Source organism: Spodoptera frugiperda, chromosome 25, assembly GCF_023101765.2.
Source record: "Spodoptera frugiperda isolate SF20-4 chromosome 25, AGI-APGP_CSIRO_Sfru_2.0, whole genome shotgun sequence".
NCBI lineage: Eukaryota > Metazoa > Arthropoda > Insecta > Lepidoptera > Noctuidae > Spodoptera > Spodoptera frugiperda.
The window spans coordinates 6582987-6610979 of NC_064236.1; the positions used below are offsets into that span (position 1 = coordinate 6582987).

At 35.7% G+C, this 27993-nt stretch overlaps 1 protein-coding gene across 8 annotated transcripts in view; it reads right to left on the reverse strand.

Annotated features, from left to right (window-relative positions):
• The window catches only part of LOC118263404 (epithelial discoidin domain-containing receptor 1), a 174041-nt gene that overhangs the window by 50562 nt on the left and 95486 nt on the right, over positions 1-27993 (reverse strand). For all 8 annotated transcript variants that reach the window (XM_050704447.1, XM_050704441.1, XM_050704445.1 and 5 more), the window contains 9 exons: positions 14389-14500; positions 13264-13495; positions 11982-12129; positions 11630-11818; positions 11348-11481; positions 10941-11148; positions 7394-7712; positions 6896-6999; positions 4712-4806 (listed from right to left, as the gene is read on the reverse strand). In XM_050704447.1, coding sequence (XP_050560404.1) covers positions 4712-4806; positions 6896-6999; positions 7394-7712; positions 10941-11148; positions 11348-11481; positions 11630-11818; positions 11982-12129; positions 13264-13495; positions 14389-14500 — 1541 coding nt within the window. The remainder of the gene's footprint in view (positions 1-4711; positions 4807-6895; positions 7000-7393; positions 7713-10940; positions 11149-11347; positions 11482-11629; positions 11819-11981; positions 12130-13263; positions 13496-14388; positions 14501-27993) is intronic.

Consider the following 27993-nt stretch of genomic DNA (forward strand, 5'->3'; position numbering starts at 1 on the left):
TTGGCTGTAAAACAAGAGGTATTATTAAATACATTATGGATATTCACTATTATGCTGTGAAATTTAGGTATTCGAAAATGGTTACATACACACAAACAAGAAAAAAACATTTATTGCCAACCCTAACTGTAGGTAAAGTTGCCACAAAGCAGGCCGTGGCAACTTTACCTTGTCAACATTACCGAAGCGATTATTTATCAATAAATTAAAGAAAAAGCAATTGCTGACATTACAACAGTAATCCCAACTATATTATACATACAAGATCAAAATTTCACTCACCTGTGACAAATAGTTAAGGCTCTGTGAGCACAATTTAGGAACTACTAACTTTTAGCTCATTTTCACGCATACATTGTGACGGCCATTACTGGCATAATAGCAGTCTCACGTCTACGCAAAATATAGTAAATATTTCCTTTTAATGTCTAAAAAATACTTCTATTACAAAACAGAATTCTGGTGGGTAGATTTTTAGATAAATGAGTTTATACCGAATACCTAAGTATGGTAAAGTTGCCAAGTAAAGTTGCCATAGTTTACCGGTATTATATACAATGATTGTAGTAACAGTTGATGTTCGATTGTATCCATTTGACGCGCCAATCACAGCCATTATTCTGAAGTACCATTCTATGTCAGCGATAGTGATTGGCGTTTATGAATAATTTAACTAATTACCTAATCGTTAATTCATGTTATCTGTACCAGAGTAATTTAATACGGTAGATAAGATTTTTTTTTATATTAACCATTGTATATTATAAGAGCTTTGGAATAAAAAAAATCATACAAAAAAGATTATATATATTTTTAGTTACTGTTCATAGGATGTAATTAGTATGTTTCTAGGTGACCGATCGTTTCTCCATAGGAATAATTGCCATAAACAAGTAACTCTAAACACTAAGTGGACCTGCGTAGGCAGGTTATTTAAATTTATGTCCTATAGAAGTATACAAATTAGTTTCAACATGGATTACAACGCATGTGGATGAGTGATAAGATTAAATCCGACACGCATCTATTGTACAGCTATTATAATTAATAACATTAATTATGCTATTATATTATAACTTGTATTGTATACCAAAATAGCTTCCACGTGACCGACCCTGATGACCTTTTACATAATTATATGGACGGCACATCATTATGTATTAGACCTCTCTTCGTATATATTTGTTATGAAGCCGGGGGTCAGGTTATATTGGTCTAGTATACGATGACATGCTGTCGCCTATACCATTACGGGGAAGCGGTATTACGCAGAGACCTGACATTATATTACTAAATAGATTATGTACACCTGAATCCTTCTGATTCCATTAAGTAAACAACAGGTTTATTTATAGCCTGTGGTTTACAACGTCATTGTTTTTGCCGATCTAAAGAGATGAGGTACTCATGAAAATTTTGAAATAACAACTTTAATAGCTTCTGGTAAAGTTTAATTTTCAATGTATAAGAATTTATTTAGGTCTTTGTGTACGTATGTTCGTTTTATTAGTCGTAAAGAAATAAAAAACAAAGTCAATATACTTTTGTGTGGGAGAAAATAATATGATTTTGTTAGCCACGTCGTTGTTACTATTTCATGTACTGGTGAGAGTTTAATACTATTCGATAAAACGATTCGACATATAAAAAACATTACATCACTTCAGCTGTATTTTTGCCGTAATTAAATCAAAAATTGTTAAAGCAAAACCCAATTGTAATAGGTAGAGCTTGTTTGTATAACATTAATAATTTAAAGCTACAATAGGCGGTCTTATCGTTGACAGTGATATCTACCAGCAAACCTTTGGAAAGACAGAAATCTGATAAAATTAATCATAGCCGTCTCTCAATCTGTGGTCCAAATTCCAAGTAATTTTGATATAAAATAACATTAATGTTTTTGTGAAACATTTTTTCGTATTTTTTGATCTATTAAGCAGAATCTTATAAAAACAAGCTACGAAAATTCGTAGCACGTGCTACGAGAACGTAGTACCTTCGTAGCCGTAGCTTTGATGTTTCTGCAACATCTTATTACAAGTCACCTATTTCGGATTGGTCGGTTTGAATTAACGCAAACGATGACGAGAGGTCGTCGTGTTAGTTCGGATGTCATCGCATCGGTTAGGATGTGGTGTTTTGTGACGTGTTCGAGCCACGCCACGATAATGTGCGGTGGTGGCCGAATTCCCGTTACTCGGTCGCACTTTCAAATAACGATTGCGATTTTACGACCCCGGGTTTGCCTCGATATTTGTGAAAGAGCTGATAGTGGTTAGATTAGTCGGGTGTAGTTACTAACTGGTTTGCCTAATGCAAATAGGTAAAGCAAACAACCGTATAAAATAAATAAATACAAGAATTCCGTTTAGAGACTGTTTCGGAAAAAGTCGGCGTAACTGAACGTTAACTAAATAATGTTCATTACGTATTAATGTTCAATTGGTATGTTTTACGTCGGGCGCGCGCCGTGTGACCGCGCGTCCTCCCCAGGGAAATCAGCCTGCGATCCTCCGAGCCTACACAATACTATACTTTACCTGTTTGAGTAAACCTTACGAGCATTTCACCATCCAACATTACACCTACATGTTTCCAATCAAACATATAAGGCTTTCTCTCCAATCGGCTTATCATTTCATCGGAATTCCGTCAAGGTGAATTAGACCAAACATTTAATTTGCCTTCAAATAAAATCAAATTATATTTGGCTTTAATCATTGGGAAAAAAATCAATCGAGAGGAAAAGCATTAGTCTATAAATAAAATGGGAATGCCCTTTTAGATTGAAACCCTATATCAGAGAAGACTGAAATTGAAATAATTATTTGGGCTTTCGTGGAATTATTGTTATTGTTTGTTAAGTAACAGGATCTTCTAAGTATGTTTGTTTCTTTTTATTGGAATATTTCATTGATGTAATGTTTTGGTACAAGCAAGCACATTTGCCAGTCAGTTTAACGGAACACACAAAACAGGTGTCGCGTCGGTCAGCTAGTTCGATTCATTTTCGAAATGACACGTCCATTGACTTGCATGTTCTAAGCGCGGGGGACGGACGTTTTTCCGGCCCGTCAATGTAATGACAACTTCATTATGATCCAACATTTAATTGACATGGACAAGAACTGAAATCGACTGCGAGTTTATGCGTCATGCATGTTGAGTTGAGAATATGGAGCTAATGCGAGGAGTGGGAGAAATGCGTTCGATACGCTGGTAACATAATAAATTATTCACTCGGATACAACTCGACCGACTTTGGGAAAGTGCGAATGAGAGTCGCGGAACGTGGATTAGAAAGTTTTTTTAATAATAATAAGTATGCATTATATTAATAAAGTGTGATATTGATGTTTGAGTTTTACAGAATCGTGTGTAATATGGATGTTTTTTTATGGAATAGGTGGCAAACGGCACCGCCCTTGGACACCCGCAACACCAGAGGAGTCACAGGTGCGTTGCCGGCAACGGTCCGGTAAGACCGGTCTTAAAAAAGGAAAATGTTCTTTTCTAAAGTGCATTTTCTAATGTTTGTATAATCTATAGGTTTCATATTTTCGATTGGAATGGAATTTGTTACACCAAGCCAGTGTAATTTAAAAAAAATAATAATTGTTAAGTAATCATATTCTGGACTGAAATTGTTTAGACAACCCATTCGCAACATATTTATTGACTTATTTTATTTGATAAAGAATATCTTTCATCCATTAACCAGCTCGGTGAAGGTCATTGTATGGCGGGATCCTATACTATGAAGGCGTATGGAGGACGCAGTGACGTATGTCCACGCCTCCACTCTTACGTCACTGCTTTTATAATGAAGAAGATTGATCTATTTGTGGATAGCTACCCACTACTAAGTAGATCTTGCCATCAACAAATTGAGAAACTTTATAATTACTAAGTACATATTTAAAAAAATAAAATGCTCATTTTCAACATCCTACAGTTTATAGCAGATCTTTATATAAAGAGCATTAATTTGTACTTCCAATTAATTTATTTTAAATAGAACAACCCAAATATTGACCTAATTCATTACTTAATTGCCTATTGCTTTCTTAGCCCTATAATGAAAGGACTCAATCTAATATTTGTGTACAATCTGTTCACATCAAAAACTAATTACCTAGCTAACATTCTTGTATTTAAAAGAATATCTAAAATTGCCATGAAGATTCTCTGATGTCCGTTTGAACCAATCTGCGAAACATATTTTCATTTGATTCCGCGATAGCCCGATGTTAATTACACGACTAACTCAGATTTAAAGCAAAGCTCCAGTCGATTGTCGATGCAATCGAATAATGAAATTAGCAATTATCGATCGTTACATTGATTAATGTGAAACAATTGTCAATTTCGATTCTATTCAGCGAAGCGGATTAGCGGAATGGCAATCTGGGATAGATTCACCGAATGATCTAATATTGATTCAAAGTAATGCGGTATGCTAAGTAAGATTGCAGTTCCAATTGTTTTGTGATCAGTGCGGCGAGAATTGATTAGATTCAGTTTCACGTGTTGTTTACTGCACATTTGCACCAAATTTTCCTGATTTAAGCCTATAACGAAAATCGTTCAAACTGCTGTCCGAAAGATTATTGTTCAAACGATAATTTCATGTGATCAACTTCTTCTCCCGGTCATCGATGTACGATGCAAGTATCTACAAGTAATAAATTAGGAACTAAATACTTACATGGTGTATTATATCAGTGGCAGCGTAGAAACTTTCATGTGGATCAGGTCGTTTCATCATGTAGGGTCTCGGGAACTCGGTGTCCTCACAGATTTCTGTACAAAACAACACCAATCAGGGCTTTGTTACAAAAACAACACACATATAATAACATACGAGGTGCAACCAACATTTTGATAACGTCAGCACGACACGAATATGATTTACGAAAAAAATATGGCCGTCATCCGTATCCCGGGCCGGTTCAGTATAATAATGGGACGTTCAGCCGCGCCACGGATGGCCGCCTCGCGCTTGAAACGTCACTCAAAGTCACAGATAATTCGTATTTTTGACCAAAACCCGTCACTATACTCTCCCCCGCATTCTTCTACAGATACACGAACCTGAGACCTATTATCCTGCGCTCGGGGCGCATCATCTTTTCAATATGGCCTCTGAACAATGGCCGGCTTTCCGACCGGACATCCGGCCGCCCGTAACGAGCACGTATCTTGAATTTTCTTTTAAAAGGAGCTGGCCAGTGTCAAAATGTCCGAATTTCAGTTTACTAGAATGTCGGCGGTTGAATTTATTAGACGTTGAATATAAAAGTAATCGAGTTTAAAAATAGGACTTCGCAAAATTTGTTTAAGTTTTTATCATTGTCAAATTATACAAGTGAAAATGAAATATCACAAAAGATAACAAACTTTCTGGGGTCGAGCAAAAAACTCGTTATCCTCCATCAGATAGCAATACATAGCATTTTCCTTAACATTCGTCAGAACGTCGCGTTTATTTTCTAAAAATGTGTAGTTAAGAAAATCATTAGGTCGTTTCATTTCCAAGCTATTCGTATAAGAGTCTTGGTATAGGGAGAGCGAGGAAAAGTAACAATCCAGGGGCAAGTGCACTCGTAAACCTAACGAGTGCAGTCGAGTGGCGAGTCGAGCGTCGCAGGCGAGCTAACTAGTGCTAGTCGGAAAAAACACCGCCAGCGACCACAAACACGCTGTGTACGGAGCATTTCAAAAGCGTTTAGCGATTTTGTGAACATTCATTTGTTTTCAACGTTTTGCTGTTTTCATTGTAGTTTAATCGATGTTTATAGATGCTAGTTCGAGCTTGTTACAGTTTGTCCTAGTTCACTGGACTAGCAGCGAACAAATATTACTATTCCACAATCTCGAACTCGAATAGATATGTCATTATAAATTTGTCATTGAAAGTTATGTTCATGTTTAGTTATGTACATTCACATGGGATCAACCCTTGTTTATCGAGAAAAAAATAGCCCGTAGTAGTTTGTTCATTTGTAAAAGCAGATATTTACAATTAGGGTCAGCTCTCTACGGATTTAATATCCCCGACTTTATTGTACTTTACAACTCCTGTGTCTATATATGTATTGTTTTATCTTTTTATTTCTGTAGACTTTGTGCTGCTACATCACGTACCGAATATATTGCTGTTTTACTGGTATTGTTTAAATAAGAATGTTTGATTTACGGCCGTCTACATACGGGGGATCCTTGAATATTTATGCTATTAGTTTATAGCTGCAGAAATAGTTTTCTTTAAGAAATCAAATATGAAAAAGACAAATATGTTTTCTATATATATCTTACAAATGTGGTCATACATTACGTGTTATGACACAACTTTGTGAAACTATTGTGAGCACTAATAAAAATACAGTCACATTTCTACTTCGAGAAGTAGGACTTAAAGTTAGATGATTTGTAAGCTGCGGACGCGCGGACTCGAACATTGGATGTGTGTAAAGGCATAGCCATAGTACAGAAATTTTGTATCGATTTCGTCACCGTGCGCATTTTGATACTTTGTGGTCAAATTGGTGATGAAGGAAAATCAACACATTTCCCTCTCTAACCAATAATGTATATGTTCGTAAATCTTTTTGCAATACAATGATTCGCCTATTAGCGCATCCTAACGACGTCCTAAAGAGACGAGTCTCATCACGGTTACAGCATAATGGCCGAGTTCCATCAGAGGTGTAACGGAATGACAATAACAATTGCTAACCACATTTATCTTGAGGAATGTCGTGACATTAATGCGGACCTACCATTTATTTATATGGAAAAATGTAATATTGATTTCAGTGACATATCAAGCCAAACTAATTTTGGTTCATATAATAAAGTGTTATAAGGTATAAAGTAGAGTGGCACTTACCGTTGTATTCGTGTTGGTCATGTGACTCCCGTTTGTCCCGACGGCCAAGGGTCTCCCTCCAAATGTTGTATGGTTCGCGGTAGTCTTCATCGACGACCGCCGGTCTGCACACAAATAACCTATTTTATTATCTCGTACGTTTGTTTAAAGTTCCCCTAAAGCCCAACTAATTGAAATATTTTGTTGTTTTTTTTCGTTTTCAATATGTGTAATGGTTTTTTGTCCCATTATTTCTGCTGCAGTGGGTAGGCAAATGATTCTACGTGGCTTTGTTGACGGGCCTGTAGAGCTGAAATTGTATGCATGTCCTTATTGTTCGACAGTATACGTATTTTTTTGTAAACTGAATACATATTTATTACGGTACCTATGCTACCTATTCGTGCCTGATATAAATAAGAATATCTATATTGTTTTAGGGGAATAGTTTTGTAGATTAAACACTATTGGATTTGTTTATAAATGAGTAAATCAATGTTATGAAAATGTTATGCTTACCTTAGCATGTGTATCGGGGGACAGTTCGCTAGGGCGAGGGCAAGTCTGGGAGTCCTACGATTGTTCCTAGAACTCGAGCTCCCGTGCCGTAAAGATGGACAGAACGGCTTCTTTAGTACGTTCGGTATCCTGCGCCTGGTCTTCTTGGTTAGGAGGACCACGGTTGCTGCAATAAACGCCCCTCCTCCCACTAGGGCGCCGCAAGCTAGACCCACTGAAACTCTCAAAGATGAGTTCCTCTTCTTTCTTGATGATGGAGGAATGTCACTCCTATAGTACTCCTCGAGAAACTCGGCTGAGGTATTAACCCAGGTCGGAACTGTTAACAAAAAAGAAAATGCATAAAAAGTGGAATAACTTGAATGAAGTTCGCTTTCAGCTTTCACGTAAGACTAAAACAATGGAAGAAAATGAATAGATGTCGAGACCACGACTAATTGTTGTTTTATAATGGGAAGGGAATTTACTAAGAAATGCCGCCTCTCAGACAGTTTTCTCCACTCCGACTACGAGTCTAAGATTTGTTGGCGGTTTTTCCATTTATAGTTTGGTCTTAGTAGGTTCAACTTTAACTAGTAGACGACAAATAATTTGTAGAAGGAATTGTTTGGAGATATTTTTTTAAACTGATCAACATTTTATTTACAAAGCAAATCCTTTTATTTGCAATGAAGCTTAAAACACACATTCGAATCAACTTTCACCATAAAAGTAGTGAACTATTGGATTTGGAGTTTTATAGGAATTCGGAAATAGGTTGAATTTTAGAGTCGTTCAGAACTGGGTCTAAACTAAAACTGAGGTTAACGAAAATGGCGAAGTGCCAGTGTAATGCTCAGAAGGTGCCAAGAGTCAGTTAATTCTGCGCTAATTTCAAATTGTACATTTAATGAAGTGTATCTCACGGTTGCAGGTCTAGAAATAGAACTTAAACGAGACTTGTGGGAATGGTGTCCGGACTCGCAAGATAAATAAACTGCGCTATTTTATTGTGTTAAACTTTCATAGGAACTGTGAGGAAATATTTTAAATTACTTAATGTCTGCTGGGATATGGGACATGTTTTTGTTAAAATGTGTTTTTATTAAGTTTAGTGTTATTGTTTTTCTTACGTATTCATTTAGACGTCTGATAACGTAATTAATGTTTCGCGTACCGCAGCGGTACAAGTTGGCGGTATAGCGGCGGTAAACGGTACCTACTTTATAGAGTGCACAAGTTATGAGTTTCAATGTACTTTATCACAGTATTGAATTGATAATTTATTGAAACAATAATACAGTATTCGTTACAATTTTACGGCTACTTATATTGTTTATAATAATATTTATATGTGTGTCGTATTACAACGCTAATATCGAATTCACAAGGCCTCCATATATAACCTAACATATTTACTAATGGATTACGTGTCTCGAATATTTCCTTCAAATATAAAAGCGTTTGTGAAAACGTCGTTTGACGTACATAAGTGCGTTTAGATGCTCGTTTTGTGTTTTCGAACAAACAACCAAATTATACGATACTCTTGAGAGGCTTTGATTTTTCTGATTATATTTTGTGTTGCCTAAACCAAAGAGAGATAAAGTATGTATTCATTGTGGAATTTTTTAGCTTAGAAATTTACTCTTTATAATGAATTCTGCGAAACTATGCCCATATTTCTGACTTTCCGAAATATTACGATAAAAGATATTAAGGAAATTTTCACTTTGGGCTGCTAAATCCCCGACCGCGTAAGGTCAATGGCCTTTTAAGATTCTAGTTAGACCGAGCAAGCCAGTGAAATAAGATAGGTATTCTTTTTAAAATGAAGGTGGAAATATAAGTCCCAGTAAGTAGGTAATAAGCTAAAAAGGTGCAGCTTTCACGCTGGTATTACCATTCTTTCACTTGCATTTTAATAATAACGAATATTATTTTATTCAAATTGAATGTATAAACATTTATAACGGGACACGTACGTTTAAATAAGAATTAACAATGCAATCTACTATTATGTGGACTTTTGAATGCCACGAGTCTCGATTTAACAATAGTAACATTAATGCTATTTGTTCAACCGAGTGAATGATTTGGATTGAAAAGGAAACCCAATATGTCTTTTCAAAGTTGAATCGACGAGTGAATGATAAGCGGACAGGATACGGTACTTTACGTATTTTCCATTCCGGTAATTAGACACGTATCACGATACTTGTACGGATTCCTAATTGGGGCAGATTAGGAATAATGATGATTCAGAAAGCCCGCACATCGCTCCACCGCCGGCGTAATTATGTTCAAAACTTGGCTGTTGTGTCTTACGGAAGGTAGTTGTGAGCTAATATGGCTTATTTATTAATAATAAACCTATTAATAATAAACTCAACTATTTTCCTTTATGATTTGTTGGATACTTTTGTTTTTCCATGCTCTACTGTTCCAAGGTACAGTCGGACATCTGCTTCTCTCCACATGTCACTTTTACAGCTACGATGTCAACGGCTAGATCTATTGTTCGCCTAGCTTTATAGATGTGTGACTACCGTGACACACCATTTTACGTGCTCTCCGAAGATCGTAAATTTCTAGACTCCGGTCTACAACTCGTAATATTCTCAAGACAAAAACTCGAACACATTACTTTTTGTTTGATTGGCAATCTTGAGTAACCTAACTAGTCTAGACTAGCAATGACAAAGAAAAATAAAACAATGTTCCATTTAATTAAACCTTGTAAAAGGTTTTTGTAAGAAACCGAAATTAAATCTCGATTTTATGGAACTTCGCTCTTGTAAAGTTGAACAGTACTACACATTGTGTGTTCAAAGGGCCACCGATATTGCTCGAAATCCATTTTCATTGGGATAATATCTCAGAGAGTGCGGGCGACGCGTCACAGCCTCCTCAAAATATAATTGGGGGACGAAATAATCCAGATCAAAGATTTTCTTTAATTACAAGTTCTTCATTTAGCGGGCGGCGATTTATCACTTAAGAGACGTTTTCCTCAAAAGAGCTATAGATTAATTAGAGAACGATAAATTTGTGAAATAGCCGCAGGCTTGCGAGTGCTCTGAACTGATAAGGAGCGCGATGAGGAGCAATACATCTATAAATAGCGCCTGGTGTGCCACTGTTACACTCCACGCTTTATCCCAGTCAAAAATCATCCAATCGAGATCATTGTCAGTTCACTTTTACTTTTGAACAATTCCTTTATACAAAAAATTGTGTTCGATAAACTGTACCAGAGTCCCGCTCGTGATTGCGAAAGATGTTTATCCCGCGAATTGAACGCTGATTCGGACTACGCAAAATCAGTAGCGAATACCCAACAAATTATCTGCTGTTTGCTTTGATTTATTTATTTTTTAAGTAGGTACATTAAATTTACGCCGAGATTAAACACGTTTACGGGCCCGTCGGAATGTTTCGGAGGTTTGGGTTGTAATTATTGTAATGGGAAGGGTGGAAGTAAAGGAAGTTTAAGGATATTGTTGTGTCGATGTTTGTAGATAAGGTTTAAAGATATCTACACATCTTTGTGAGTGCGTCTACTAACCTGATTTGAAGCTAACTTCGCTGATTAAAATCCACTCATGCTGGAACCTGAGCTTCATCATAATGTGCTTGGCAGTGCGGTTTTGCAGGTCGATGTGCACGATCCGGGCGTGCTCCGACACCCTGTCCTGCTTCGGTTCGTGGGACACATAGTCCTCCTGCCACCGCTCTCCCTCTAGTGAGAAGTATACCTCGGCTTCTTTGAATAACTAGTAAAAAGGAAAATATACATTGAAACATCGATACAACAGTGATACATCAGTCCGTGTACTACATATATTTCTGAAAAACATTGACACAGTAATGTACATTTATATTATTAAAACGTATTTAAATTTAGTTATATGTAAATTGAGACACACATTTCTTACAGGTATTGGCGATCGCAAAGGCTTTGCAAATAATTACCTGCACGTCCTTGGTGAACATGTTGTTTGTATGTACGTCCATGTGGTAGAACAGTCGAGGCTCGCTGAAGTTAAACGTTAGTGTAACTTCTTCGTCAATAGACATGGTCTTGTTCCACCCGACCCATCGTGATCCTAAGACAAAACATGATGATATTGGTTGGTGACACAATTCGCTTTTACGTAATAAATGATATTGATTGATGTAATGTAAAAGATAAAGATAAACCAGTAATTTTTACTATCGTATACGTAACGTATCGATGACCGAAAAATTACATACCTCTTGTGTCTAACTGATCAGGTAGTTCGAAATCGTTTGGTCCTAACAAGGAGTCCGTCATCTGACCGAGGCCATTAATTAGGCGGCCATCTCGGAGTATCCCGTCGTAGCCGAGGTCTTCGAACCGAGCTCCGCCGGTCATCGCTTGCATATCCCCGCCTTTCGGGGCCGAGTAGGCAATTACGTCTTCTGCACAAAGAACACATATTGAATGCACCGCCCATGGGCGGCTTTTCATCGCAGAGCACGAACAATTCGCAAAAAATGTTAGTAAGCAGTGGCAAAGGTTTCGTCGCTTTGCATTGTCCCGGGACGCACCAGCAATTATAAGTCGTATCCGTCTTATACCTACGTTTCCATCTACAACCATAGAGCTCCACTCGCATGCAAGCCGTACGAGGATGCGCCGCGTACGGGAAAAAGCGTACTTTTGACGCAATGAACGGGGCTTCCAGTGTCGATTTCCGGGGGGTGTAGGTGTTCACGTTACCAGATATCAGCTGCAATAAAAATAACAAGCTCGAGTATAAAACCTGTTATAAAACAACAATGAAAACGAGTTGTGTCTATTCATCGAATAATAATGAACATTAGAATGGACACTGACAAAAGCTACAAAGTTTTTTAAGTACACTTCCAGTTTACGCCTAAGCTATGTTTAAAAACAAGGAAAGGGGGCATTCAGCGTTGACGGACGGGTGAACACTTTGCACCGGGACTGGAGTGAGATCCATCTCTGTGGAAATATTTTTGTACATATTTACGACATCGGCACTACAAAGAAAATGAAATCGTTTATCTTCTTTTGTCATTTCACGTGGAGCCGCATGTTTTGTTTTAACATTTTATTTTATGTAGGACCGTTTATCAAGGGAAATTGAAAAATGTTAACCACTAAAGCGGTTTGTTTAGACTGAGTGAGAAGGCTCGACATTTTTATTGTGAAGTAAGGATATGCGAAATTGCGATTGGTTCAGGTGAGCGAAACAGTTTGTCATAACATGTTTGAAAATACTGGCGTCGTTTTTTTTTGTAGGAATATTTTTGTGTGATTTATTTAGGGAACATGTGTCTTGCTTACATAATATGGTTGTAAAAATAAATTGTATGATAGATTTTTATCATATTCTAATTCGAGTGTAGTTTAAACAGTCGGTACAAAGTCGTTTATTATATTAGAGCTGTCACGTATAAACGCGCATATACGCCAGCAAGTACTCGTGCCGTTTGGTTGAGCGTAACCTAAGCACCCGCTCTGGGACTAATTTCACGTAACTTGAACCTTGTGTCTTCGGCACGAGCCCGAAACTTCCTTGTGATCTGAAGTATGTAAAGGAAAACTTTGAGGGTACTGATTTGTGCCTAATTGCTAAGTAAATTAAATGATGTATTTAACTTTTACCGTGTTTGATAATTATAGTATAAATGATCCATTTTATGTCTATGAGCTAAAAGATTTTGACTTCTTTAACGAAGAAAGATATAATTTAAGAAATGCTTGGATTAATAATTTATGAGATACATTAAAAGAAGCGCTGAACTTATTTGGCTTCCACTTTGTTATTAATAGATAGCCACAAAAAATCATTACCGAAGTAAAATTAAGTAAATCTTAAAACGAAGTAGTTACTTACCCTGCTTCCGTTGAAATCTTTGTATTTCATCCAGCGGTTGAGGGCGGTGCGCCAGTATTCTACGGAGTAGCTCTCGACAAATTCCACTCCAACGGAGTTGGCGAACCTGCCTTGAGACTCGGTGCCAGTAATCAGGTATTCGTCACGGAGGTCGATCTCGAGGAATTGGCGGCTTTTGGGCGAGATCAACCCGTTAGGACACCATGCGCCACCTTTGATCTCGGTGCGAATGCTGCAAAGACGTGTCTCGGTTAACTTCTCCATAAAGCTCCTTTTTATTCATCACAATAAGCGAGCAACAAGTGGACATAAAGCACAGCCGAGCGTATATTTTTGTCGGTGTACCAACGTTTTAGAGTACATTCCTGTACTTACTTAGCAAATGTATAAATAGACGTTTAAGGCACGTTGGCGCATACGCAAATAAAATTAGCGAAATACTGTAAGTAAATAGAGTGAAACGCTTGTTTCGTCTGACAAGCGGCGTGGGACACGGCTCGCGGGCCGCGCGGCTGTCTGGCGGCAGTTCTATTAGAATATCTGCGTGATCTCATCACTAGTAGTGCGGGAACAAAGCGCGCTAAGCGCTGAATTAACGCGGCATTTGCTAAATCGCCTCTGACCCTATGTAAAGTGGCTCAGATGATAAGGCTTCGGCACAGCCGGCCCTACTTACATCTTGTTATCTTTGGGGAGTCAAGCTCCGAAAGGCTTTTGTAGGATCACGGTCGTTCCAAATTCATATGAAAATTTAATTTTCTGTTAGTGAATTTCTCAAACGGGAGTCGAGTTTTCGCGTTATTGTCTCGCTTCGGGCTTATGCGGGCTTAAGGCCCCGAATGTGGGTCCCACTGTTAATTGTTTGAGCTAAGTATGAGCGTTTTGCGGCTGGGGGATTCACAATTATTGTAACAACTTGGCCGTATCATAGCGCTTTATTGTTGTTTAACAATGGGCAGCTAAAGACATTATATCGATTAAAGGGTTATTTGTTTCGGATTTGGGGAATGTGTGTCCATTTATGACTATCATTGAGTAATTGCGTGGCCTCATTGTTTGCATTAATAGGTGTCGTTATTCCATTAGTTTATGTTCGAAGAAAGGTTTTATAAACAAATACTTTACCGTGAACTTAACGGTGATACACTTTGGTCGTAGCTGGAACTTGCCGATAGAGATTCGTTGGAAATCATGCCGCTTTCCATCCCGAGAGGGACGTGGCAGCTTCCTCCTTCAGCTGAAAAAAAAATCACATTTAGTATGCAATATAACATTCAGAGCTCGTTGGGTTCTTGCTAGAAGTATTTTTGTAGCAAATTATGCGAACGGAATTTATGAAAAAAATAATTGGTATAAATGATTAAGAGAAAATTAATGGACTTATTCTAATGTGTTACTGTGTATATAATTTCATAGTTATGTTAGAATCGGTGGTATGTTTTTCTTTAATTAGGGTGTGTTGTATGGCAGTTGTACGAGAGCGTGGCTGTCTTGCCCGAGGAGGGTGCTAAACTATCCGGATCGTTCCCATTCCTTCCGTAATGTGTGTTTAGTGTTGCATTAGGAAGGAACGCTCTTGCGGAAATTCCGTGTTCTTTTAATATCGTTTCCTAATAATATAGACCTTTCTAAGTAGAAATAAACCACAAGTACAAAGCTTAACAGAAAATTAATATTCACATACGTATTTAGTTATAATGCTTATTGTTAATAGAACAATAATTTTGTCTGGATGTAGTTTGGATGTAGGTGTATTTTAGATATAGTATCACCAGTCACAATTCAGTCATTTTGTTTCAGAATAGCCACCATTTACGATAAAGTACTGGGGCTAATAAAATGGCCAGCATTGGCTATCCACATTAGTTCTGTCAAGGCCATAGGAACGACTCATTTTATTAGGCTGTAAACAAGTCGATGGAGGACCTAGAGCGTAATGCCACTACTGATGAAGTATGGGATCGGTACGAATGAATAGAAGACTTAAAACTCTTGATTATAAAAATCAAAATCATTTGAAACATGAATGAACGAATTATCCCGAGGTACATTCCGTAAAGAAGACAATATGATATCTTAAACGTTTCGAACGAGCATTATAGTAACATTATACCAACGTGTATGAATTTAGGATTTTGTACGGATAAAAGCTTCGATCTCTGCACCCTAAGGGTGGAATAACCTGTGGGGTGTTTGGATCCCCATCAGCCGGTTCATATGTGTTCACCCCAAGGGTTTTAGACCTACCCTTATAAGAACAGTTTGTTACTTAGAGACCTTTGTTTTGTTTATATTTATTTTTCGCAAACCAAGCCTGGGGATATTTGCTGTTGTATTTGTAAATGCAGTTTCGATGTTCGATGCTTGCTTTTTAATACAAGTTGAAAATCTAAATATAATAATATTTTTTTGTTAAATGTTAAACAGAAATATATATATTTTTAAGTTGTAAATAATATTAGAGTGAAGACAAAGTTTTTGCATACATAAAAATGTAAACATCGGCACAGTTATATGTTGAAAATTTTTATGTTTAGACACTCATAAAAAGACGAAACTGTTATAGCTAGAACACAGCCAGTACATTTAGAGCCCTATAGTAAACTAATAAAAAAGTATTATAAATATGAAATTATTTCGTTTCAATTCTTTCATTTAATAAAACCTGAAAACAAATGAAGTTGTGTTCGGATGGGAAAAAATGAAATACGGTTTCGCGGACGCGTACCGTAATTTTAACGTGATAATAATACGAGTATATCTATGTCGGTATATATGTATATATATATATATATATATATATTTATTATCGCTACTTCTCTCTCATGTCCCCTGGCAAATTGTATGAGACATTGTTAAAAAATAACGACTTGTTTATGTTTCATTATAAAATCTTCAGACGAAATGGAAATCGACTTCCTTTCGTTAACGAGTACAAAGTTTAAGAGTTACAGTGCCCTCCAAAAGTTAGTTGAAATTAGTTCACCTTATCAATGATGTTATATATTTTCCAAAATACGCAGTTTCTATGAATGAACTGTTTACTATTTATGTTTGGATACACTATTCTAATACGTACAGTAGGAAATTCCCCGAAATTCATTTTGATTTCTTTCAAAATCTATGTTTATGTGTGCACTACTTGAATTGAGCGCGTCAAAAGTCAGTTGAAATAGCAAACTTTAAACGATATCCGATTCTCTCGCGGTTTTAAATTCATTTATTATTATTGTTAAGGCAGTGTGCGTAGTTTAAATTTAATAATAAGATATTGTAAGGTGATTTGACTGTTTTTGAATTAATAATGGCGCCGAGGCGAAAATTAACTGTCGAAGAAAGAATAAAGATTGTGTATGAATACGAAAAAATTAAAAACTTTAGTGCTGTGGGAAAATTATTTAAAGTTAGTCCAGAAGGTGTCCGAAAAATAATAAAGAAAAGTTTAGAATGTCCTAGTCTTGCAGATAGGCCACGGTCGGGGCGTCCTAGGGCTACTACTTCTGTTGATGATCGACTAATAGTGCGGCAGTGTAAAATTAATCCCAAGATTGTGGTACGAGAGATCAAAGATCAGTTACAGGAAGCAGGGACCTCGGTTTCTGAAACTACTATCATGCGACGCCTGCATGATGCTAATTTACGAGGTCACATTGCCAGAAAGAAACCTCTTTTAACATCGATCCATAAAAAACGAAGGTAGGAGTTCGCCCGCAAGTATTCGGATAAACCAATAGAATTTTGGAAGAGAGTAGTCTTTAGCGATGAATCGAAGTTCGAACTATTTGGTAATCGCCGTCGGCAAACTGTATGGCGCACAAGCAATGATAACTCTTACGACGACAAATACTTGCAGCCCACTGCGAAACACGGCGGTGGGAGTGTGATGGTTTGGGGGTGTTTTTCTTGGCATGGTGTGGGCCGACTGCAAGTAATTGAAGGCAAGATGACAGCACAGGTCTATTGTAATATTCTCCGTGACAATTTAAAACAATCTGCTGAAACAATGGGGTTAGGTCGGATTTTCAAGTTCCAACAAGACAACGATCCGAAGCATACAGCAAGGATAACTAAACAATATTTTGAAGATAACGAAGTGGATTTACTGGAATGGCCTTCGATGTCACCCGACCTTAACCCCATTGAACATTTATGGGATGAATTAGACCGCAGGATCCCTGTTTCCATAAGACGCAACAGGAATTTGTTTAAAAATAAAATTCTTGAAACATGGTTGATTATACCGGTCGAAACATTACAGAATCGTGTAGAATCAATGCCTAGACGACTTAAAGCAGTTCTACAGAATAATGGCGGTCATACAAAATATTAAAAGTTAAAATATTTGCAAAGACACAACACACAAAATATTTTTTCAACAATTTCAACTAACTTTTGGTAACGTGATTTCATTGTTAATCTACATAAATTATAATTATAAAATTTGTTATGATTCTCTTACTGACAGAAATATTCTAAATTGATTATATTTTAATAAATAATTCTTGAAGCCACGATTTTATTTGGTTTTATTATAATTTCCTCACATTTACTACATTATTGATCATTTCAACTAACTTTTGGAGGGCACTGTAAATAAAAATATATTTTACTTTTAGCAGTTGTTTTGTTAAAACTGAGGACTTGATAAACCTCTAGTTATTCGAGAAATAATAGGCGTAATTAGATAATAATGTCATTATTAAATAACCATTATGTATTGACCCATTATTTTATGAAATGGTTATGGATTGTATCTTGTTTTTCTTAAATAATGTATGAAAATGAATGCCGTGTTCAGAAAAATTCTAATGTCTCTCATGGTAATCTGCTTATTTACTACTCACCAATTTATATAAATGGGTTTTCCTGTACTGTTTTCGTCTCCAGGGAATATCGTATGTGCATATTTGTTTTGAGGAAAAATGGAATCTAGGTTAAAGTAAGCCGAGGTAATAATGTTGGTATATTTTCATAAAACATTATCTTGTTTCGAATGGTACTTATCTTTTAAGACCCGCAATACATTAATCTTAAAACATGACATATTATAAAACGTAGAAATGCTAACTTCTTATAATCTTTACTATTAAAAACTAGTACTTTCTGTTTAAATTGAAACACAAGCCCGATATTCTAACGTATACAAAACCACAAGAGTGCTTAGCGTGGACCGAATGTTTGCCAGTTTCGAAAACAATGTTCCAACCAGTAAGGTTATTAAGGACGTATGCGTTCCGCCTTAATCTGACAAACAGGCGTGTGAGGGATGTGCACCTAATCCAGAGAATCGCGAGGACACGTGATAAATTACAGAGGAACAAATTACGAGGAACTGGTGTGAGTAAAACCAACAATTTATTAAAAAGACAAATGAGCCAGGCCGTCGCAAGGAGCTTTTAATTATTACACGATAATACTACTTGTCAAAACTAACGACATGTTTACTAGGGACGTTTTGTGGTGATCGTTGGTAACTAGTATTATCTAGTAACAGTAAATTAATAATAAATAACATCATTGAAATACAAATTATTCTAAAAGCTTACACCAAGAATCTAACAGTAATTCAATAATTACTAAGACATTGTTCAATAAGAACAGAATTGAACATTAATAATAAAGTTTATGAATAGCAAGCATCAGCAAATCCAGTTCAGAATTAACTCCAGTCCACAGCCCCTCCCCGAGGGTAAACTAAACTTACTACCTCATTACATTAATTGCCCGTCGCAAAGGAGAAGAACTATTAAAAATTCATTGTTTTTAGCCTCCCACCAAATTCACTCGAATAGCATTATTAATATTTAATTCTACAATGACGCCGCGCCTAATGCTCTTCATTTAAAATTCTTAACAAACTTAATATTTGAGCAGGGTGGCCTTCCCGGGGACCCTATGCCTATTAAAAGTATATCAAGATTTTTGTTTATTCGCAGCCGTTTCGCTTACAAAGCGGCATGTGTTCGAGGCCCAGTTCAACTTTCCGCTGTGTGGGCCGCAGTAGAGAGCGCGTTTTGCTGAAATTCCGCGCGGGTAATGTTTCACATGGGGTATCTCGGTAAGGAGACTAGACTTGCACGCTCAGTGGTACATAAATTTTCCGTTGGTACCGCATCGGAACCGCAGTAGGTAGCGGAACGACGTCCGTACCTCGTACGTGTTGCGCTGCCAAATAAAAATGTGGGTGGGACCTTATTTTGAACATTAGCTAGAGTCTCATATGGAGCAGCCGTACGAATAGGGAAGTAGGATATATGTGTGCGGCAGATACGCGTGTGTACGATACATAAACCTGTCTATTTATTATGATAACTACATATTTTATGAACTGCTGCATTATCTAGTCGATGTTATGAGATAATGTTGACTACGCTTTGGTTCGTACTCGTTTCGTTTGAAATATAATTATTATGACACAGAGCGTTAGCACTGTTTGTTTGTTTGAGTGAAGAACTTAACCAGTGGCCGTTGTCGGGACCCGAGACAGTACCAATCTTGTTAATTTTATTTGTGTAAAATATAACTTCTGCCTTAATTTTATTTACAAGGTCTACTTGTAAGTTAAATAACCAGTGCTTTTTTGGTCTGAATTGCCAACAAAATGCGCCAAACAAAGTGTCGTTATTAATATTCGCGGCTTGCTGCGAAACGTATAATCGCCGGACCCACCTACATAAATAATTCATGTTGGAATTAAAGAAACTAAAGTTTCTCTCATTTTAACGAGCCACTTTAATGAAAGTGTTTGCTAAAGGAATTTATCAAATTATGTGAGAGACATTTCTTGTGTCTATTTCTTAGTTTAATACAATAAATGGAGTAATTGTGTATTGGTCAGGCGATCTAGGCCGACGTGAGAGGTTGGCTTTCATCGAAGCTAAAAGTGAGGGAGATGAGGTCACCTATTGTTGAAAATCTTGTTATGATCACCTAACGCTATTCACTAGAAAATAGTGTTTGAAAGCATGTCATTCATCCTATAATGTACCCAAGTAGTGTGTAAGTGACACCTTGGCTTTAAAACTTTGTTTTTGTATGGCCTTTCTAGTACCGTACACTGATGCATGTATTGTTTGTTGTTTCAAGGTTTGCTGTGAGGTCGCACTGTATTGTCTCAGCCTTACGTGAGCATTAGTGCCCTATAAAAAGGTATAATGGAACAGAGGGTTTTTCCAATGGAGGAAAAATGTTGTATGCTTTAGATAAAGGGCAGTTATGATTCATATTGTTTATGGATGTGCAAGTTTTTGTTTAACTAATAATAGCTTTGGATTCGTTATGGATGAACCCGATGTTGTGGTGGCCTGGAGACTTAAGACGCTCGCTCTTTATGCATAAGGATACGGGTTCGAAACCTACTAACGGCAACTACCTATGTGACTATTTTCAAGTTTTATGTACTTTCTAAGATGATTTAGACACCTCTGACAACCGGTGAAAGAAAACACCGTGAGGAAACTTGAGCCTATAATTTCTAATTATAAGTTTGAAATCGCTAACTCGCATTGAGCAACTGTGGTGATTAAAGCTCAAACCTTCTCTGTGCGAGAAGAGGCCTTATTTCAGCAGGGGCCACTTATAAGCTGATCATATAATGTTGGTGTGATGTGAGTACAATATGGTCCACAGTTCGAACTCATCTATATAAACAGCACAATTAATATTACTCTTAAAATAGGTGCACATTCATTCAACATTACAACGTAACTACATACCCTTTTGTCAAAGGCAAGATATTATGAACTCATCGTTTCTAAGTAACTTCGTCTTTTAACGAACATAACTCTATAGTTTTCCGATCTTGTAAACTCGCTAATGATGTGACATTGTTAAGACTTGGAAAACAAAGCTTATGTTAATCTTAACTGTGTTGTAGGAACGTTATAGATAATTAGGAGACACTGTTTGAAACCTCTGGAACGGCCTCGCAACGTGGTTTGTTGTTTCACGTGTGAAATAAACGTAGGCGCTGTAGCTTTGTTACCGGACACATAAGGATAATAGAAGCGTTACCATGTTGTTATTTTACATGCTTATTTTAATTTAACTTGTGTAATTTCCTTTTCATTATATTTTTTGTGGACCCTGCGAACTTTGTTATGTCTTGTATTTTTTTTCGTGGATATTTGTTTTTTTATGTAAGACCCTTCTCTCATCGGTCGGGTAAAAGCCCTACAAAAACGAATTAGCGAATTCGCTCTCAAGATTTGCGCTTAGCAACACATTCAGTGATTAATTTTTATATTGTCGATTTTACAGTTCTTTGGATAAATGGTCATACTTCGATAATCTGACAAGATAAATCGAGTATAATTCCTGAGTTAGGCAAAATACCATTATGTGCTTTTTTGATATTTGGAATTTTGGTGCCAATTAAGATGGTGGGTATTTGGTTATGACATGCTTGTTGAAAAGCAAGTTTAACATTTTATAGCGGCAATTTTATTTACCTCCACAGGGTGATAGATTAGGCGTGATAAGATTTTGATACACATTAGTTTCCACATTGTATTCTATATGTTAAACATTAATATGTTCAGGCTAAGAATAATCATTATTGACTTTAGCAAGCGGAACATCTTATTACATTCTATTCCTTTTCTTGGAACCGAAAATAAAAAAATATAACATATACATATGTATAGCTTATAGATTAAGAGAGAGTACACGTGTAGCGGTTTAAGGTTAATTATTTCCACGTGTACTAACCAAATTATTTATTATTCGAACCTCCACATTCCGTCAGTTAAACGCCCACATCAACAGTTAATAAAAACCATTAATGTGTTATCTATATATATACTTCCAAAGTCAAATTCAAAGCATTTATATTAATTTATCCTAAATCAGGCACTTTTGAAATGTCAAGTTGAATTGAATTGTCCGTCAGTCTGTCAGTGAAGCTAGGTGCTCCAGTTATAAAGCTGTACAGTTTGTTTATTTGTTTGAATGTGCTAATTTTTGGAACTACTGATTCGAATTGAATAATTATTTTGATGTTACATAGTCTATTTATTGAAGAAGGCTTACAAAACATTACGCTTCAACTTATAGGAGCTGAGCAGAGCGGGTGCAACCGCATGGGAGTTGTTAGCTTATAATATCTTGGTTAGAGTTTTGTTAGCACTGACTAGAACTCCTACCAGGTAATTTCGGCGTGGTTTTTAAACCTGGCAAATGCTAATGTGACGTTTTTTAAGTTACACTTAGTTTTAAGTTTATAATTGACATACTTTGAAGTGTATTTTGAGGTAAGCTGGATTAATGAAGTCGATCAATACTAATTGTTTACTCTATATCTAAAGAGGAGGTAATAACTAGTAATTATTTTTATTTGAACTAATTTAAGTACATAGCATACCAGTATAATACAAGAAAGTTCCACGTATATACATTACAATAGTTCTACATTGTATATGATATCAAAGTCAAAGAGCTCATCTAGAAATTTTACATTCATGTATGTGAACACAAAATGTGGTAGGTAACGTCTCGGCGTTTCAGACATTAGGTAGAAATTAATGATGTGGCACCGAGTGCCGGGGCTCTGACAGACATGTAGCTAGGTTCATTACCCCGTCTTGGCAAACACCAGCGTGTCGTGCGCTGTAAACGGGAGAGGGGCGGCCATACTGAATATACTTGCCTATAAAACTTTGAGAGCACAATGGATCTTATTAAAACATAGCTTTTGCCCGCGACTTCGTTCGCGTGGAATAGTGACTTCCGGCAAATTTTTGGTTTTAACCACATAGTTCCCGATCTCGCGGGATCTCTTCAAAAATGAGATGTGGAAGATATTCCAGGGAACTCTTCAAAAATCAACATAATGAGCTCTGCGTTTGAATTTAATAGATGTATACTCACTTAGGGCATTGAAAAAATAGTTTAAAAACGGACTTAAACTAAAGAAATATTATAATCTTTCCGAACTTAAGATGAAAACTAACTTAAAACTAAAGAAAGCTACGAATTACGAATTTATAACAATTAAAAAAGAAATTACTTATCTTTACAACCTATCCTCTATGCTATAATAACCAAGCTTAAACTAAATAATTTAAAAGAAACGACGAAATCTAATCTAATTAATTTATAAATTAGACTTACAATTTTATTAAACAAACTAACTACAGTAACTACTAATAATCGATATCAAACTAAACCTACGTTAAATAGTTTAACCAGAAAACCAGGAAAACCCAACTAATAAAATTATTAATTGACAAATACAACGAAACCAATTTAGAATATACGAAACAGCAGGACCACTATTGTTCAATTTCGTACTTATACGGAATTGAACATGCGCTGTATGCCCGAAATAAATTTATTTTTTATTTTTTGATTTTTGAAATAAAAGTCCTTTCTAAGGTTCTAAACTATATCTGTACCAAATTTCAACCAAATCCGTCAAATAGTTGCGGAGATTATTGGTATAAGCAAAGAATAGTGTTCGACGTGATTCTTTAATTTGACATAACTTTTTTATTTATGAACCGATTGACATGAAACAAACACTAAATGAAAATTAAAGCATACCACAATATATTCGTGAAAACCGCATCCAACTCGGATCAGCCGTTTCTGAGATTAGCGCGCATAGACAAACAGACAAACAGACAAACAGATAAACAGACAAACAGACAAACAGACAAAAAAAAAGTTAATTACATTTTTGGGTTCGACATCGACATAACAATAACCCCGGCTATTTTTTTTATTTTTATTTTCAATGTACAGACAGCACTTTTCTACGATTTTATTATATGTATAGATAGATAAGTAATACATGCCAAATGCGAAATATTTTTATATAGCTTTTGCCCGCGACTTCGTTCGCGTGGAATAGTGACTTCCGGCAAATTTTTGGTTTTAACCACATAGTTCCCGATCTCGCGGGATCTCTTCAAAAATGAGATGTGGAAGATATTCCAGGGAACTCTTCAAAAATCAACATAATGAGCTCTGCGTTTGAATTTAATAGATGTATACTCACTTAGGGCATTGAAAAAATAGTTTAAAAACGGACTTAAACTAACTTAAAACTAAAGAAAGCTACGAATTACGAATTTATAACAATTAAAAAAGAAACTATATTACAACCTATCCTCTATGCTATAATAACCAAACTTAAACTAAATAATTTAAAAGAAACGACTTAAATCTAATCTAATTAATTTATAAATTAGACTTACAATTTTATTAAAAAAACTAACTACAGTAACTACTAATAATCGATATCAAACTAAACCTACGTTAAATAGTTTAACCAAAAAACCAGGAAAACCCAACAAATAAACTTATTAATTGACAAATACAACGAAACCAATTTAGAATATACGAAACAGCAGGACCACTACAGACAAATAATCATACGACTGATAATACACTTTTTCTACGATAGTACCGAAGCGCTCGGCCGATACCCAACCAAATGAATGTAACGAAACCATAGCGCGATCTATTTCGATCCCAACGCCATCTATCGAGGATAAAGACAACTTGGATTATTTATTTATACTCCGTTCGGGCATTTTCTTTGTACTAAAAGTTTAATTATATTGATATTATTTTTTTCATACCTTTTTACTATTTATTTACTTTTTTCGATGAATTAAAACAATAACATGAACCGAAGTCGTGTAACGATCGACATAGAATTATCTATACTCCGTTAGAGCATTTTCTTTGTACTAAATGTTTTATTATATTGATATTATTTTTTTCATACCTTTTTACTATTTATTTACTTTTTTTCGATGAATTAAAACAATAACATGAACCGAAGTCGTGTAACGATCGACATAGAATTATTTATAAATAATTTATTTCTTATTTTTATTTTTTGATTTTTGAAATAAAAATATATCTATGTCCTTTCTAAGGTTCTAAACTATATCTGTACCAAATTTCAACCAAATCCGTCAAATAGTTGCGGAGATTAATGGTATAAGCATAGAATGTTCGACGTGATTCTTTAATTTGACATAACTTTTTTATTTATGAACCGATTGACATGAAACAAACACTAAATGTAAATTTAAGCATCCCACAATATATTCGTGAAAACCGCATCCAACTCGGATCAGCCGTTTCTGAGATTAGCGCGCACAGACGAACAGACAAACAGACAAACAGACAAACAGACAAACAGACAAACAGACAAACAGACAAACAGACAAAAAAAAGTTAATTACATTTTTGGGTTCGACATCGACATAACAATAACCCCTGCTATTTTTTTTATTTTTATTTTCAATGTACAGACAGCACTTTTCTACGATTTTATTATATGTATAGATAACATAACACCTGTTACTGCTTGACAAAGTGTGGCGTGGGGATCATTACTCATAACAAGACTTAAGATGACTGTAAAAACCTTAGGGTAAGTACAAAGTTCTTACGTTCTCACGTCGTGCTCTCGATAAATATGGCTCCCTAATAAACAAATGTAATCAAAATCCTACGAAAATAGAGCGAACAGACCGGGAAACTCAATTTAAAACGAGCCCAGTAAAATAATAAGTGAAAGTACAATTTTCAGTCTCATACTTCCTCAATTACATTTTTATTCAAGTTTCCTTATTAAATAATTCCGTTTAATATATTATTCTTAGAAACATTTCGCTTCTAATGAATGAATTTAGGTCAAGAGAGCATTAACGTCGGTAGATATATGTGCTTACATCTTTCGTTATGAGGTACCTGTCTTACGGTTTTATATCACTTTGTGCACTCAAACACATTATGTATGCAACTCTGACTAACAAATAAAGTCTTACGCGAAAACAACTTCTAGGTGTTAATTTGTCAACATTGTTGTGGAAATTTTGTAGAGATTGAAATAATGTTAGAAATGGCTTGTGATTAGATTCATGGATTGAGGAGGGAGCTAGAGAAATAATGAGTGGGGGATTCTGTGAGTGTGATCAATATGATGAATCGAGGAATCGTTATCGATAGCATTATACAGTGTCTCTTTTCATAATTGCCTATTAACCACTAGTAAACAAAACTATCGGTTTATATCAAGCGTTAGCCCAATAAGCCAGTCGACACAACAATAGTAAAATAAAATAATAAAACAAATTAATTACTCCCCCGGCAGAGCATCTATTACCAAAACGACGCCCTAAAACATATAAAGTTTAGTGTAATTCATTGTCAAAGAGTCGCGTTACCTGAGGCCAACAGACACAAACTTTGAAAGAGAATCGTAACTACCCTCCACAGGGAGTGTAATTGTTTTGTATACGCCTTCCCGTCTGCATTGTTGAGTTGACGGTGTGAAATTAAACTTAATAGTTACCGTTAATGTTGAGTTATGTAGGCAATATCACTGTACGCGACGTAGAAACAGAAAATTTCCCCAAATATATTAAGCGAGACATTATTTGCTGGCCAAATTAATATGTGGGATTAGATTTGACTATTTATGTTTACATAATTCGTTGCCTACGTTGTTCAGTGGCGAAGCCTACAAGATCGACTCCCACGCTGTATTCTAATGGGTTATGAATATTTTATTTTTATTTCTAACTTCTTCTATAGCGAATTTTCTTTATTATGAGATTAAAAATATCCCCTCCGCATTCTTTGAAGAGTAAGTATGAAGACGCCGGCGATATTAAGTCTCATGTTACGACCGGTTTATAAGCTTATTGCCATAACCGGGAATAATAACAAACTCCGAGTTTCTACACAGAAATTTCTAATCGAAACTTCTAGTTGCTTAGTCGAGATATGAGTTGAAGGCTTAAGAATTAATTTCAATTATATTATTTGTCAAAAGAAGGATGATTAATTTTAAGTTCTGTTAATTAATTTGTACTGTGAATGAAGAATTAAAGATGGCAATATTGATTTTTATGGGACTCTATCTTTTCTCTCTCTTTTGCTCTTATTGAAATAAACAATTCGTTTAACATTATCACGGACTACCAAAGCAAAGATTATTATTTATATGATGAGTGCATGTATTGAATTTCTGTGGCTAGCATAATACTATTATGTACGCGTAAAACATTATGAAAATTGGTTTTAACAAAACTCTGCCTACAATTTGTTTTAACAAAATTAATGTAAATGTTATTCGTCATCATAGATATCATATTACATATTATAAATAATATCAAATAATTAATACATTGATTGTATCATATTACACACGTTGTTGAATGTAATGTGAAAATTTAAACTTATTGGGTTCGCATCAGTACAAAATATGACCGACAATATGAAATGAATAATATTAAATTTTCCATTGTTCATTTTTGATATTAAAATAATAATATATAAAATTAGTTTTGAATATTCTGTTTAATTCTCTTTGATTTATTGCTATAATACGTGTTTAATATGTTTGTGAAAACTCACATCATATTTAAGCTACAGTTTACATTACAACAATAAATTTCAATCAAAAACACTCATAAATGTCTGTAAGTCTTATGTAACTTAGTGTATTTACTTGAAATGTGAAAATATTGTTTGGCAAACCTTTTTTTCAGGGTCAAATCCAAAGAAAATGAACTTGGGCGAATTTTCTTTTCACCCAAGAGTCTTTTCGAAGTTGGAAAAACGGAGCGACATCCGAACTTGCCTGGACTTTCCCATTGATTTTATATTCTTGTTGTAGCTATCTTTTGTTTTAGATTTTTATTCGACTTTCATTTGAACGAAGAAGTTTCTCGTTTAATTTGCCGTGATGTAAAGCAAAACTGG